This window comes from Myotis lucifugus, unplaced genomic scaffold (assembly GCF_000147115.1).
Source record: "Myotis lucifugus unplaced genomic scaffold, Myoluc2.0 scaffold_523, whole genome shotgun sequence".
Classification (NCBI taxonomy): Eukaryota; Metazoa; Chordata; class Mammalia; order Chiroptera; family Vespertilionidae; genus Myotis; species Myotis lucifugus.
In genome coordinates, this window is record NW_005871571.1 from 205368 (window position 1) to 220913 (window position 15546).

General features: G+C 56.0%; 1 protein-coding gene across 1 annotated transcript in view; it reads right to left on the reverse strand.

The window, feature by feature from the left end:
* The window catches only part of ARHGEF10L (Rho guanine nucleotide exchange factor 10 like), a 115409-nt gene that overhangs the window by 72210 nt on the left and 27653 nt on the right, over positions 1 to 15546 (reverse strand). Inside the window, exons 5-6 of the mRNA XM_023745203.1 lie at positions 4484 to 4575; positions 2837 to 2920 (exon numbers count right to left, since the gene is read on the reverse strand). Of these exons, the coding sequence (XP_023600971.1) occupies positions 2837 to 2920; positions 4484 to 4575 (176 nt within the window). The remainder of the gene's footprint in view (positions 1 to 2836; positions 2921 to 4483; positions 4576 to 15546) is intronic.

Genomic DNA, 15546 nt, shown 5'->3' on the forward strand with positions numbered 1-15546 from the left:
GAGCAGCTGGTGACTAGGCGGTGACCTTTACGGTGACCTTTACGAGGCTGGGTTGATTGTCCTATTACTGCAGTGCGGGCCCCACCAATGCTTGGGGCTGCCCCTGAGGAAGAACCAGGGTGGCATGCCAGATGTCTCCCTCCCCCCACCACCTTCCAAGGGCCACCAGCTCCCCGCCCCGCCCACATCTACGTGTCCATCTCAGTGGATTTTCCCAGAAGCCCTGCAGGTCGGCAGGTGGCAAGTCATCACCCCTCCATTAGACAGATGACTGACCCAAGGTCAGGCAAGGGAGGGGCTGCAGACTCCCAGGCCCGGCTCCATCCACTCACCCCTTTTCATGGAAGCCCCACCATGCTGGGCTCATCTAGAAGTGCTCCCCCAGTGGACACCGTGCCACCAGATTCCTGGGCCTGTGCCAAACCCTCAGCCTCAGGGGCCTCACAGCAGTTCTGGTCCTGGTCCCCGCCCTCTGCTTCCTGGGGCCTCAGGCTTCACTGGTGCTCAAGATCACAGCCCCTTTCCACAGCACTCACCACCACCCGCTCGGCGCTCCATGTCATTCTCTACCGGCATCCTCACCACAGCCCAGCATCTAACTTTATTGCCCCAACTTTACAGATGCATCGACTGAGGCCCAGAGAGATGAAGAGAAGTCCTCCGGTGTGACCCTCCCCAAAGTCCTGCGAGGTCAGGATGACATTCTGATTTTGTATGAAGAAACATATAAATAAAATATGTCTGGCCCAAAGGCACAGACCTCTGTGCCCTAATCAATGGCAGAGCCGAGACTGGAACCCAGGGCTGAGTGTCCACTAGCGTGGGTGGCCTGTGCCTCGGCCAACAACATCCTCTCCCAGGGCCCGCTGAGCCCACATGAGTCCACACCGGTCTAATACTAACACAGCAGCATCCCTGAGCAGCAGACCTACCGAGGCGGCCACAGCCTTGTCTCACTCAGTCCTCCCAAGCCCTGCAGGTGGGGACCTGGGGGTGGGGGGTCCTCACTCTGCAGGCTCAGAGCTGGGATTCAAAGGCAGATTGTCTGACACATACTCTTAACCACCTCGGGGAAAACTAGGGACAAGCCATTTCCCCTGCCCTGGGGACACCATAGTGCTGGAAGGTGGTGGGGGGGGGGGGGGGTGCAGATCTCCTGGGTTGGGACCTACAAGACCCCACTGCCTCCCTACACATTGCGGCCGTCCCCACCTCTCCTGGATCCAAATGAGCTGCAAGCAGGGGTGGTAAGCACCTCCTGGGCTTGCAAAGGGATGCCTGTTGTTGGCCCATTTGTCCCTGTGGCTGGAACAGGAGTCAGGAGGGTGGCTCTGGGGGTCCTCAGGTCTTATCGTGTCTGTGTGTCTCTCCCGTTGGACTGTGCATAGCCCAAGGATGGTGAAGGCCACCCCTATCAGACTAGGAGCTCCTCAAAAGCAGGGGCTGTGTTTCCCCGACATGGGGAGCCCCTGAAAGCAGGCAGAATGGGGTAGTCAAAAAAGCAAGAGTCAGCCCCGCTGGAGAGGCTCAGTGGTTGAGAGTCGACCTATAACCTGGAGGTCATGGTTCGATTCCTGGTCAGGGCACAAGCCCGGGTTTCGGGCTAGATCCCCAGTGGGGGGTGTGCAGGAGGCAGCCAATCAATGATTCTCTGTCATCATTGATGTCTCTATCTCTCTTTCCCTCTCCCTTCCTCTCTGAAATCAATAAAAATATTTTTTTTAAAAGGAAAAAAAAGTAGAAGCAAGGGTCAGGCCCTGGCTGGGTAGCTCAGTTGGTTAGAGCATCGTCCCAATATGCCAAGGTTGCAGGTTTGATTCCTGGTCAGGGCACATACAAGAATCAACCAATGAATGCATAAACAAGTAGAACAGCAAATCCATGTTTCTCTGTGTCTCTCCCTTTCTCTCTCTCTCCAAAAAGAAAAAAAAAAATCAATAACTAAAAATTAAAAAAAGAAAAGGCAAGAGTCAGGCAGATGTCCAGAAAATCCTGGCTGTGTGATCTGGGGCTGGTGGCTTAACCTCTCTGATGCAACTCAACTGGAGCCGTAAGCCTGGCCCTGCCGACCTCGTGGGGTTGATTGAACAGTGAGAGCAATTGTGCTTCATCTGGCATCAGACACTGCCCAAGTCCTCCTGGGGTAGGGGACAGAGTACTGGGCTTGGAGTCAGAATGACCAAGGTTCAAATCCCAGCCCTGCCTCTGCAATATCTTTGTAGAATGAGGACATAATATGCCCAAATCAAAGTCTCAAAGCAGAGTACCAGAGACAAACGGGTGAGTGGCTGGCCTAATGTGTTCAAGCAAAGATGGTGATAATAAATACCCCTCCCCCTGGGTGAGAAAGTTGGGCCCAGCTCCAGCAGGACTCACCCCCTCCCCCATCTCCCCCTATGTCCCCCCCACCTCCACTGTCTGAGGCCACAGTCTCCCTGGCCTCCAGGCCCACAGAGGGCCTCACCGCAGAGCAGGGCACAGGCTTTCCAGCTTTCTCCGCTTCACCATTCAGCTTAACAAGCTGTCACTGTCCCTGCCAGCCCAGACTATCACCCATTTTCCTGAGGGAGGAATCGAGGCTTGGAGAGGTGAAATAACTGGCCTGAGTCCCTTCAGCCAGAGCCTCCCCAGCCATGAGGCCCTAACCCCTGCCCCGCCCCAGCCTGGCCCCACCCTCAGCCATCTCCCACTCTCCCTGGATGACTCCAGTGGTTTTTAAAAGCAGGAAGGAGGGGCAATTGGCTGGGTGAGGAGGGAAGGAAATGGAAGAAGACAGACGGTCCCCAGTCCCAGCCCCTCCCACCGCAGCCCCAGAGAAGCTTGAAAGGGGCCCTACCGGGCTGACGGGCATCCAGGTTCTCACACGGGACGTCGTCATAAATCACATCTTCATCCAGGGCGGGGAAAGTGAACCGGTCGACTGGGCGTGAAGAAGGAGAGGAGAGAGCACAAGTCAGGCTGTGGCGGCCCAGGCGGAGGCGGCTGCCAGACTGACATCAGCTGCACCAGCTGGCAGCTCCCCCGCCAGCATCAGCTTCGGGCAGCCTGGGCCCTGGGGAGCCCCTGCCCGCCACTCTCAGAGGACACTGTTCCGCTCCTTCTCTCTGCCTCCCCACCCCTCCCAGACCCCACTGCCTCCCTGCCACCCACAGACCTGCCCCCCTGGCTGAGGGCACCTGCAGGGAGCAGGGAGCAGGGAGCAGGCCCAGCGCCCAGGGCACATTTTCAGTGGCCCAGGCCCCCAGCACTACCCCATAGGAGCCACCTCCCACCCAGAGGCAGGGGAGGGCCAACCAGCCCTAGTGAGAAGTGGAAATGGGGGGGGGGGATGGACTTGGAGAGTGGGATTAAGAAGAGTCCCCCCAAACCCAGCCCACAGAGTCCTGATTGGTGAAGATTTCAGCAAATGAGCACAAATGAGACAGAGCTTAATCCTGGAACACTTCACTGGAGGTCTATGAGCAGGGCAGTAGCCCAATAGATACAAAATGTAGTGAGGTCTTTCCCAAAATTGTGCCCACTCTCTGCCCTCTTTAGGGTTTCGAATGCCAGTCCCCAGCCCTGATGGGAGCCTGGCCTCGCCCCACAGCCCTCCGGGAAGGCCTGGAACCTCTGAAGTCTCGCCATCCTAACTGTGATGCCTCCAGCTGCTCCAGGGACCTCAGAGCCTGTCAGAGCCTCATCCTGACCTCCTTGCCTTCCCCCCACAGACTCTGCCTCCCAGTGGCTTCAGACCTGGCCGCCTCTGTCCAGGTCCCTAGCTCCGGCCATCGCCGCCCTCTCCGCCAGCCTCCTCACTGGTCCAGCCCACCCCACCCTGTCTCCTGTCTCCGAAGCTACACCCCCACCCCACAGGCATGGACTGAAATGCAATGCGGCTGCATCACCAGCCTCTCCTGGCTCCCTGTTGCCTTCGAAAAAGTGTGGCTCCTGAGGCCCAGGAGGAGGCGGGGAGGTGGCAGCCTCGCCCCGCCCGGTACCCCTCCGATGCAGCACTCCATCCATCACTCCGAGGCTGACTGCTCCCTCGGGCTCCTGCACAAGCCGCCTGGACACTCTTTCCCTGACCCCTGACCCCTGACCCCGCTCCCTGGCCCTCTGCCTCCGGGACGCATGGGTTGTCCCCACTCTGCCACCTGCCCTGCCCTCTTCGTGGGAGCCGCCTGCCTGGCTCTGCTCCCAGAGCAACCTCGTCCTGGTCACGGGGGACACCCACCAACTGCTTCGGAAGTACGGGAGGAGCCAATGAACGGCTGAATGTGTGGTCCACGCCTGGACCGTGGCTCTCGGGGCAAACGGGGGCAACTGTCAAGCGTGGACAGTGTCCAGTCCACCCCAGAACTGCCACCCAGCCCACGGCAGCCCAGCCAGGGAGGACGGCCCCTCAGCTCACACAGCCCCCCTCCCCCCGCCATCAGCTCTCAGGTTATCCTGGAACCACACCCCAATGGCTAAGACCTGAGTTGGGAGGTGGGGGACTTACTTCGACGGGAACTCTTCCGCTTCCAGCTGGAGCGCCGGACCCCGGACAAAGCTGTGTCCACAGCATCTCCATTGCTCACCACAGCCGGCACCCTGCGGGCCGAGACACAGTGCCAGTGAGCCGGCAGGACAGGGGACAGAGCTGATGGCAGGAGAGACAGAGAAAGCTGGCTCTGGAAGCCTCCAGCAGCCCCTCACGGGAACAGCAAGGCACGTGAGGGGCAGGGCGGGCTGACGACAGGAGCCTCTGGCCCCCACGGCCATCAGTCTGGAGGCTTTGGAGGTGGGGACCAGTCCCTTCCTCCTCTATAGAAGGCAGCCTGCGGCTTTAAGGGCATGAAGATCACAGTGCTCCCCAGGATGGGCACCCATCTTCCCTCCAGCGCAGGCTCAGGGGGAACCTCCCGCTCCCCATTGTTCTCCCACCTGGAGCTGGAGGCCAGGGCTGGGGACCACCTCCTGGGAGAAAGGAGGACTTGGAAAGGTTCACAAACCACACCTGAGAGACAGAGCTGAGGACCGGCTGTGCTCAGACACTGGCTTCCCGGGAGCAGACACGCAAAGGGAAAGGGTGGGGAAGCAGCAGAGCCCACCCGAACCAAGTGAGCACGTGACCGTCCGCAGTGCCCTCACTCGGACATCATGCGCCCCTGACATGATGTGGCACAACACGAGAAGGGCACCTGCCTCTGCGGTCTTCTTACCCTAACCCAGTGATGGCGAACCTATGACACGCGTGTCAGAGGTGACACTCGAACTCATTTTTTTGGTTGATTTTTCTTTGTTAAATGGCATTTAAATATATAAAATAAATATCAAATATAAGTCTTTGTTTTACTATGGTTGCAAATATCAAAAAATTTCTATATGTGACACGGCACCAGAGTTAAGTTAGGGTTTTTCAAAATGCTGACACGCCGAGCTCAAAAGGTTCGCCATCACTGCCCTAACCCATAACCCCAGTCCAATCATGAGAAAAATGCCAGACAGATCCAGACAGAGGGACATTCCACAGAATTCCTGCCCGTCACTCCTCAACGCTGTTGGGATCATAAAAACCAAGAGAAGATTGAGAAACTGTCCCAGACCAGCGCAGGCCGGGCAACAACTACATGCAACCTGGGACCCTGGATGGGACCCTGGGACAGAGAAAGGACACGAGTCGAAAAATGGGCAGAACTCGGATCAAGTCTGGAGTTTAGTGAATGGTTCTGTGGTTTTGACAAAGGTCCCACCATCACCTAGGAAGTTAGCAACGAGAAAACAGGGTGAGGGATATGCAACAGAACTCCATGCGCTACCATCACGGCTTTCCTGTAAGTCTGGAACCATTCCAGGTGAAAGCTGTGTGTGTGTGTGTGTGTGTGTGTGTGTGTGTGTGTGTGTGTTTGCTCAAAAGACAAAGTCCACATCTGCCATTCCAGAAGGGAGAGGCCTCCAACTGCCCAAGACAGCAGCCACTGTTGCCAAGAATTGACTCGAACTTCTCGGTACCTGAGCCCTCAGCCCTCAGTCGAGGACAGGTGGGGAGATGAAGGCCAGGACAGTACAAGGAGGAGGAGGGCGGAGAATGAGCAACACCTCCGGGGAGTGGGCCCTTTGCCTTCTCCCTCCCAGCTCTGCAGGCAGCAGGCAGAGGAACCTGCCCACGATCATGCTGCCCATGCGGGGCAGAGCCAGACCGGGGAGCCTGCTTGCCGGGCCCCAAAGCTGGGCTCTTAAGACTGCGTCTCAGATAACAGAGCCCGAACAGCTGGGAGAATGGAGATGCTCTAGTCCGTGCTGTCCCGTGAGCAGTGGGGATGTGGCTGGTGGCATTAATGTGACCAAGGAGTTTAATTTTATTTTCAGTTGCTATGTGTGGCTAGTGGCTACTGTATAGGACAACGCAGGTCTAAGTCACCCGTTGGAGAAGCTAGACTCAGCTCAAAGCTCACTGCCAGAAGTCAGCAGTGTTGCCCTGAGGTGAGGGACACAGTCCTGGGGTAAGACTTTACCCCAGCAGGAAGTCAATGCCAAGAGGGGAATTCCAACACCAGTAAGAGGTGCTAGAATGAAAGGAGCCGCCTGAGCCCCCATCCCTGCCAGCTGCTTCCCTGAGCCACCACCTGCTCAAACAAGAGATGTCTCTGAAGGTGCTGGATCCAGCCGCCCTGACAGAACCAAACCGCTCCAGCCGGAGTCAACATGAGAGTTTGGCAGGATCCACTGGAAAGTTTGCATGGATGCACTAACGGTGACAATTCATGGCCATGACGATGCACCTGTCAGATGCCACTCATTTCACAAGAGGGCAGATGAGGTAGATAGTATCATCCTTGTGCTACAGATGGGGAAACTGAGGCCCATCGAGACTTAAGGACTTAGCCAGCGTCACTGGGCATCACAGGGACCTGGGTCTAATGCCCAGGCCGCCTGCCTGCACAGTCTGTGCTATTCAATCAGACCTCGTGGAGGTGGGAACTTGCACGTAAATATTCACTGACATCACAGATTCACTGTGACTTAAGGTCACTGGGCCTTGCCAGACCATTTAGCCATCATTTTTTTTTTTTCAAAAGGAAGGAGAGAGAGTGCGCTCAGCATAGCCAACAACACAAGTTCCAGTCTTCGTCTAAAAGACTTCGTCATGGTTCCTGGTACTCCCATGCTAGACATTTTGCCTCGAGCATTTTCACCACATAACTAAGTGGCCGGAAGGCAATATTGCCATAAAAAGGGGTAAGTTTGGTTTGTTGCTGTTTTGTGTCATCAGCTTGGTTGTCAGTCTGGCTTCATTTCTCCGTTGACAAACTGGTGGAGAAAACAGTTAAACGGGGTGATCTTAAAATAGTCAGCATTTCTTCCAGATGACGATTTACCAGCGAGCTGGTTGTTTATTTCAAAACACACTACGTTGGGAGGAGGGAGAGGCCAAGGCCTCTCTTTGAGGGTCATGGTGAACCCACATGTTTCCCATGGAAGGAAGACAAGTGCCTAGGTATAATCCACAAAATAAAATCAGTCATTTGCACAGGATTGCCATAAATCTAAACACATTTTAAATGCATTCAAATATTTCACAGTAACTTTTTTGTTGTTGTTGTTGATTTTTAGACAGAGAGAGAGGAGGGGTGTGGGGGAGAGAGAGAGAGAGAAATCAATGTCAGAGCAGAACATCAATCAGCTGCCCCCTGCACACTCCTTACTGGAGATCAAGCCCACAACCTGGGCATGTGTAACCTTTTGGTGCATGGGATGACACCCACCAGCTGAACCACACCAGCCAGGGCACACAGTAGCCTTTTTAATTCTGTTATTCATTTTTAATGTCCCTCTTATTTGTCATGATTTTATCTCTTTTATGGAAAAATTGCCTTACGGCCAATTAGTTATGTGCCTATGACAAAGATGCTACAACAAAAATACTGGACATGAATCATACCACCCAGCTCCTAGGCTGCAGTGCAGTTCAACCAGAGAAGAGCTGAGAAGGCTCAGGGTAAACCCTAAAGGTGGCATCGAGGGGAAGCGGGTGGGTGGGTATTTGGAGGTGAGATCAGGAAGCTTTAGAAGGACTCTGGAAATACTTTATGACACCCCAAAAGCCAGGTGGGGCTGAAAACAAGAGCCTCTTGGTTACACATTATCAAAAACACAGTGAACTTAATTTTTAACTTTAATTTAATTTGAAATAGCCACCTGTGGCTTGTGGCCACCATACAAGACAATGCAGGACTAAGCTACCTGCTCTACTGAAGAAGCTAATCTGGGCTCATCCACTGAGCAGACCTCCCAGGTCCTGGCCTTCTGGGCTGAGGAGTGGGGGTCACACAGCACAGAGAAGTCACCCTCATGCCCACTCATTAAATGAGCTAACGCCAGGAAAGCACTGAGCGCCCCCACACACGGCACTGCCTCCATGGCTGAGGCAAGCAGAGCCTGGGAGCCCCACGGGAGGGAAGAGGCCGGTGCCTGTGGGTGGACAGGTCTTCCTAGGCTTGCGGGAGGCCACCCCCCATCCCCGCCCTGTACTTTGTTGGTATCTACTCTGTGCCAGGGGATGTCAAATGCTTGAGGACGAGTGCATGTCTTATTGTGACCATTTCACAGATGAGGAAAGTGAGGTTCGAGATTGGCAAGTACCTCGCTCCAGGTCACCTGGCCAGCAAGCGACAGAGCTGTGATCTGCCCGCGAGCCTTGCTCTGACACCAGCTCTGCTTACCTTCCCTGGGCAGATGTGGACGAAGGGGCCTCCCAGGCAAGGGGAGAGGAGGCATGGCAAGAAATGAGGCTGGGGCACCTCCTCCCTCCCTGCCCTTCCTGCCAAGGCCACTGGCCCACCCTGCACCCACCCCGGGGCAGCCTCTCCCAGCTGCTTCCCAGCAGGAAGTCTACTTCTCCCTGTAAGCAAACACTCCTGCTGGGGATTCCCCAGAGAGTAAAAGGGCCATAAAAAGCAATAAGTGGCCAATTAGCTCACCCTTATCTGAGCTCCCTGCACCTCTGATGCCTCTCTGCCTGCCTAGGGAGCAAGGCCGGCTGGGGTGACAGCAGCCCTGCAAGGGGGGCCCTGCCACTGGATATGAAGGAAAGGAGCATCCATATGGGGAGGATCCGAGGAGAGGCTCAGGGGGGAAGAGGAAGCAGGGGACAGACAAAGGACCTCTCCCAGGTGCAAATTCACGGACCAGACTTTGGTCGAGTACACCAGAAGGCCACCAGGAGCTCGGGGCACTTTCGGAGCCCGCCCCCTCTCTCTCCAGGAGCAAGCCTGGGACAAGAGGGGAGGGTGAGCGCCCGGAGACACCAGGGACCTACTCTGCCCTGGTGGCCCCATTCCGTCAGCATAGTGGACACTCAATGGTGATCGATGTCTCTCAGCCTGTTTTACGTTAAGAAGCCCCACTGCTACCCAGCCAGCGTGGCTCCGTGGTTGAGCATCGACCTATGAACCAGGAGGTCACGGTTCCATTCCCGGTCAGGGCATATGCCCGGGTTGCAGGCTCAATCCCCTGTGGGGCGTGCAGGAGGCAGCCGATAGATGATTCTCTCTCATCATTGATGTTTCTCTTTCCCTCTCCCTCTCTGAAATCAATTATATATATATACTAGAGTCCCGATGCACGAAATTCATGCAAGAGTAGGTCTTCCTTCCCCCAGCTGCTGGCACCGACTTCCCTCTGGCACCCGGGACCCAGGCTTCCCTCCCTCTGGCCGCCGGCAGGCACCCAGAACTTGGAAGGCACCTGGGACCCGGGCTTCCCTTGCAGCCTGGGCTTCGTCCGGAAGGACATCTGGTCTAATTAGCATATTACACTTTTATTATTATAGATTTTAAGCCCCACTGCTGAGAATGGCAGTGCCGGACCCCTGCTGCTGCAGGCACAGGCCCCAGGTTCTCAGAGAACCTCAATGACAACAGATTCCATAAGTCCCTCCCCAGAGTCTGCAGAGTGCGGGGGTCAAGGAGAAGACCCCCAAACCAAATGGTCTGAGGATTCCTAGCTGGGCCCCCACACACAGGGCATCTCCGGGGCCTTTTCCAGGACAAGGTAGGACTAACAGGAAAGGGGAAGAATTCCACCTTTGGCGAATAAAGGACCAGAATAGCCTTTGCCTTATAAGGCCTCGAGCAAAACCGAATCTGCAGCACCCGGCGGGCTGTGACGAGGGCCGGCCGGGCAAAACATTGCCACCCCTCTAGGCATTCCCCACCATCCCTCAATCCAAGACACGCAAAAGAAAGGCAAAAACACTGAGCCCAGACTAATCCCGCTGCCGGATTTCTTTTCAGCTCTGGCCACTTCCTAGTTCCTGTAACATGTGAAAGCCAGAGAGGCCTGAAAGATCATCTGCTGGGAGGATTCAAACAGCTGCCCACTGCAGTTCCCTGGGCCCCTACCCCGGCGGTTCTGCCCCCTGGTCCAGAGGGGCCCAGGCATTGCTGGGTCCAATGTGCAGCCAGAGCCGAAAACCAGGACTTGAGGTGTGAAGAAAACACTCTGGAGCAAACAGACCAGGATAAAACCACAGCTCTGCCACTGGGCTGCGCGCAGAGGGACAGTCGCTGGGTGTCTGGGAGCTGCTGTAGCACAGAGCGAATAATCCATTCTACTTCCTACTATGCGGATTAGATGAGATAAGGCAGGGGAAGTGCCTCTCTGTGCCTCCGTTTCCATAGCTGTGAAATGGGGCAACCGTACCTCCCTCTTAGGGTTCGTCTAAGGCAGTGGTTGGCAAACTGCGGCTCGTGAACCAGATGCGGCTCTTTGGCCCCTTGAGTGTGGCTCTTCCACAAAATACCACATGCGGGCGTGCACGTGCAGTGCGATTGAAACTTCGTGCTCCAGTGACAGGGTCCCTGTATTTTGTGGAAGAGCCACACTCTGCGGCCAGCCACGTCTTACACACAGAAGGTTCCAGGACCCAGTCTGCTCGTCCTGTGCCACCTCACACACAGTCACACATCCACTGACTCAATAAGTAGGAGTGGTGAGGAGCCCCCAGGAGAAATCTTAAAAATGGCCCCTCATGTGATATTCCTGACACAGTCTCCAGTGGGGAGTGAGCACCAAGGCCCCCGGGGAACCACTGCAACCCAGGAGGCTGCCCCGGACCCCGCCCTGGCCTCCCGCTCTGTGTGCACACACCTTCCCCCCTGACATATCGAGGGCCCCGGCTCGGCGGTCAGAACTTGGACAGGCACTGCACCCCCAGAAATAACTTATCGAGGACCACGTGGGGTTTTGAAGATGAACACAGGTTCCCCTGGGAAAATGCTCACACTCTGTAATTAGCCTACGAAGAGCGCCATGAAACAGTATGTGTCATAAAACCACAGTTCTATAAATAAATGTATGTACACTTGTATATGCGCAGGGCAACGCAGCTGGGACGGAAACACACAGTGCGGAATTAAAGCTTGCTTTTAGTCTATCATTTTCTGCACTTTCCAACTTTTCTATAGTAAACATGTATAACCATTAGTAAGAAGAAAAAAAAGAGAGAGAGAAAATACATCTAAGCTAATGCACTGGCCAACGTGGGTCCCTTCTACCTTGGTCTGCCCAAGACAGACCTGCACCCTTTGGGGACAGGGATAAAGAGCAGCTCTCCCAGCCGGTGTGGCTCAGTGGTTGAGCGTCGACCCAGGAACCAAGAGGCCACTGGTTCGATTCCCCGTCAGGGCACATGCCTGGGTTGCGGGCTCAATCCCCAGTAGGGAACATGCAGGAGGCAGCCAATCGATGATGTTTCTCTCCCTCATCAATGTTTCTATCCTCTATCCCTCTCCCTTCCTCTCTCTCTAAAAATCAATAAAGGGAAAAATATTTTTCTTAGAAAAAGAGCAGCTCACTGACTGAGCATCTGTTCTGACATCTCATCTCATCCTCCCAAAGGCTTCGTCCGGTGGGCCTACTGTTCCACTTCACAGAGAGGGAACAACGTCGCTGATGAGGCAACAGAAGGTCCTGCCGGGTCACGGAGCTGAGATGTAGGGCGGGTGGGGCCCGAACCCGATCTCTGTGGGAGACACAGGGCAGAGGGCTGGAATACTGGTTCTGGAAGCCGCCCGGGCTCTGCCTCATCTCAGCCCCGGGACCTCAGGCTGATGACAGTCCTCTCTGTGCCTGTGTCCACATATGTAAAACGGGGATTGTGACAGGGCCTGTGAGAGCCCGTGAGAGGATTCGTGAGATAAGGCAGATAACGCTCTTAGGACAGGGCCTGGCGAACAGTAAGTGCTGATCACATGCAGCCACACACCCGGGCATGTGAAGATAACTCAGCCCTGCACAGAATGCCGGCCCCGCCCCCCAGGGCAGGGACCGTCTGCCTGGGTCGCTGCAGAGCCTGCCACATCGCAGTGCTCAGCTAAGATGTGCACCATGAAGGATGGAGGTTGGAGGTCAAGGGCAGGGAGGACACCAGCCAGCCAGCAGAATACTGACCCAGGACAGCCCAGCACGGTCCTGGGTGGGCAGGGGTCTGCAGACAAAGAGCAAACAGAGACCCTGACCTCAGGCTTTGGGCCCAGTGCTACCACCTGCCTGCCCAGCCCCCTGGATCTCTCTGGGTCTGCACAACGGGCCCCTAATAACCCCCTCTTTCCAGGGCCGTGGTGTTCGTCTCCTGCTGCTGCTGTGACAAATTACCACAAGCTCAGTGACTTAAAGGACACGAATGTATTATCCAAAGTCCAACATGGGTTTCACCAGACGAAAAGCGAGGCATTGCCCATGCCCTGCTCCCGCTGGCGGCTCCAGGGCAGAATCCATCCCTTGTCCTTTTCCCGCCCCTGGAGCCCTTGGCTTGTGGCCCCCTCCTCGAAGCCAAGAGCAAGGCATCTCTCAGTCTCTCTCGGACTCTGACCTTCTGGCCTCCCTCTTACAAGGACCCTGGGATTCCATTGGGTTAAACAGGATAATCCAGGAAAACCTCCCCATCACAAGATCCTTAACGTAATCCCATCTGGACAGTCCCCTTGCCATGTCAGATACCATTTCACAGGCTCCGGAGATTAGAACATGGACCTCTTTGAGGAGGGATAGGGGCGCATTACTTCGCCTACCACCGTCATGAGAACCCAAAGGAGACGTGTGTGGAACGGCTACTGAACTGTAGAGCCCATGCAAATGCCAGCTACTAGTATTGCACTGTGTTGTTCTGGGCACCGAGGATAAAAGCTGAAGAAGGTGCAGTCCTACTGCTACAGGGACCCCAGGCATGGGCCTCACGAGATTCCTGAAAGAGCCCTCAATGTCACAAAGGGTGTGCCCTGTTCAGGGGAGAGACAGCTCGGCTTTTATACTGGGTCCTCAAAGGGTCCGTGATCCAAAGGCCATCGCTCCGATGCGGGAACCCATTTAACCGGGGTGGGAAACAGAAAAACACCTAAATACAGCTTCTCCACCTTAGGGCGAGGGGCCAGAGAGGGTCTTCGATGGAAAAGGGGGACCCATAACCCGCCCAAGAGGGACTCCACTGCCCACATGGACCCTGCAGGACAGGAGGACGCAAAAGGCTGTGAATACCTGGGATTTGGGGAAATGGCAAGTTTAAGGCCAAGCCCAGGGTTCCAAACAACTCGGGCTGGGTCTACAGCAACTGGGGAAGCCTTGAGTGACACCTCCACGACTGACCTCCCCAGGGAGAATTTCCTCAGGGGCCGGGGGCCACTCAGGCCTCATCTCACTGCTCCCCCTGCTCCCCGCCCACAGGCCAGGCTGCAGACAGGCACTCCGGCCTGATTCCATTCTGTTCAAACGCTGCTTCCCTGAGCCTGGCCTCCTCTTGGCTGACCCTGTCAGCACCTGACACGCCTGGGGAGGATGGGCTCCAGGGCCTGTCCAGGAATCCAGCTGCCCAGCTGCCTCCCTCGGGATCCGGGTCCACGTGAGAGGTGCTGGCCAGTGGGCAGCACGGCCCATCTTGTCTGGCTAAGCCCAGGAAGGGGCAGGGCTGGTACCTCCAGGGGGCCACTGTGAGTCCCTACAGCTGGCCGGGAGCCAAAGGCCTCAGCCAACAGGAAATGCTGAGGCTGCAGGGGCCCCTCTGGGATGGCAGTAACTGGGCCGGAAAACCAAAGAAGCAGGAGTCCACAGGCAGTGCACGGAGTGAGGGGTACGAGGTGCAGCCTGCAGCCAGGAGAACACAGGAAGCTGGCGACCACTGGGCGCCCAGGGCCGCTCTTTCGGCTGCAGCTCCCCGCACGGCTCCTCTAGCGAGATCTCGGGCTGGTGTGAGCGCACTGGCTGCAAAGTCCACCGGGAAAGGCCAACCCTGCGGGCTCCAAGGGATGGAGCCCCAGCCCTGCCATCCACCAGTCCTACCAGATCGTGGGAAACTACTTCAACTCTCTAAGCCTCCTAATCTACAAAAGGGAAGTGATCCGTGGCCCGTCTCCAGGGCTGCAGTGCCCAGGAGGTGACATACATGCAGGCAGCCCTCGGTAAGTGGCAGCCGACACCCTCAGCATCAGCAGGATCGGGGACCTGGCTGTGTGGCCTCGGGCCCCTCAACCGCCCCCAGCCCCATCTCTGCTGGCCTCTGCCCCCATGGGCTGCCGGAGTCAGAACCCAGGTTCAGAGATCCCATGTCCACGCTGTTCAAGACCTGTTTGTTTTCATGGATGGAGACGCTGAAAGTCACCCTTTGGACCCCACTCGCCCATCCTTCTATCCCTCGGTACCCACCATTCATTCAGCAGGGATGTCCTGGCACCATGCCACGCCATGAGGATGAGGACACAGCAGCCAGCTGCCCCCGTGGGGCTGGCCTGCAGGTAGGGGACACTTCCTCACCCCTCTACCATCACGAGACCTCAGTGTGGGCGAGAGAGGCGGGGCTGCTTTTACTCTGCTCCCCTATTAGAGAAGGGGACTCCCCCAGAATCACTCCCTGGCAGTACTGAGCCCACTCTGCTTGGCTCCCCAGCTGGGCCCCCCCCCGCCCCCCAACATTCGACTGCTCAGAAATGACTCTCCCAAGAGCTAGAGGGCATCTGTTTGCAGGCAAAGTTCTTATTCCAATAAACACACAAACAATTGGGTCATTCATATGGAGCCAGCCGCACCCCCCACCAGGAGCCAAAGTCTGAGACTCTGGGCTTGCACCTGGAGTCCCCAGCACATCCCTGGGGGGTAGTGTGGTGGCAAACACCTGGCCTCAATGAACACATACTATCTCTATGTGACTTTGGCCACCTAACTTCCCTGCGCCTCAGTTTCCCCCACCTGTGATGCAGGCAATGACAGTGTCCACTTTCTAGAGCCGGGAGGAGTACATGGGCCTGGGTGTTTAGCTCAGTGCCTGGTACACAGTAAACAGGATCATTATTATCACTGTTATTATTTGCTATGATTATTATTATTATTACTACTACTACCACCTGGTAATAGATGTGTTCTGTTAAGGGAAGAAAAAGTGCGACCAGTTAGCTGAGCACTCGGAAGGTTGCTTTAACACAGCAGCAAGACAGATGGAATCCCCGCCACCCTCACTCCTGGGGTGGTTGAGCAGGGTAGCCCAACCCTAAACCTCACCCCACTGACCTCGGCGTAACACCCCCCCCACACCTC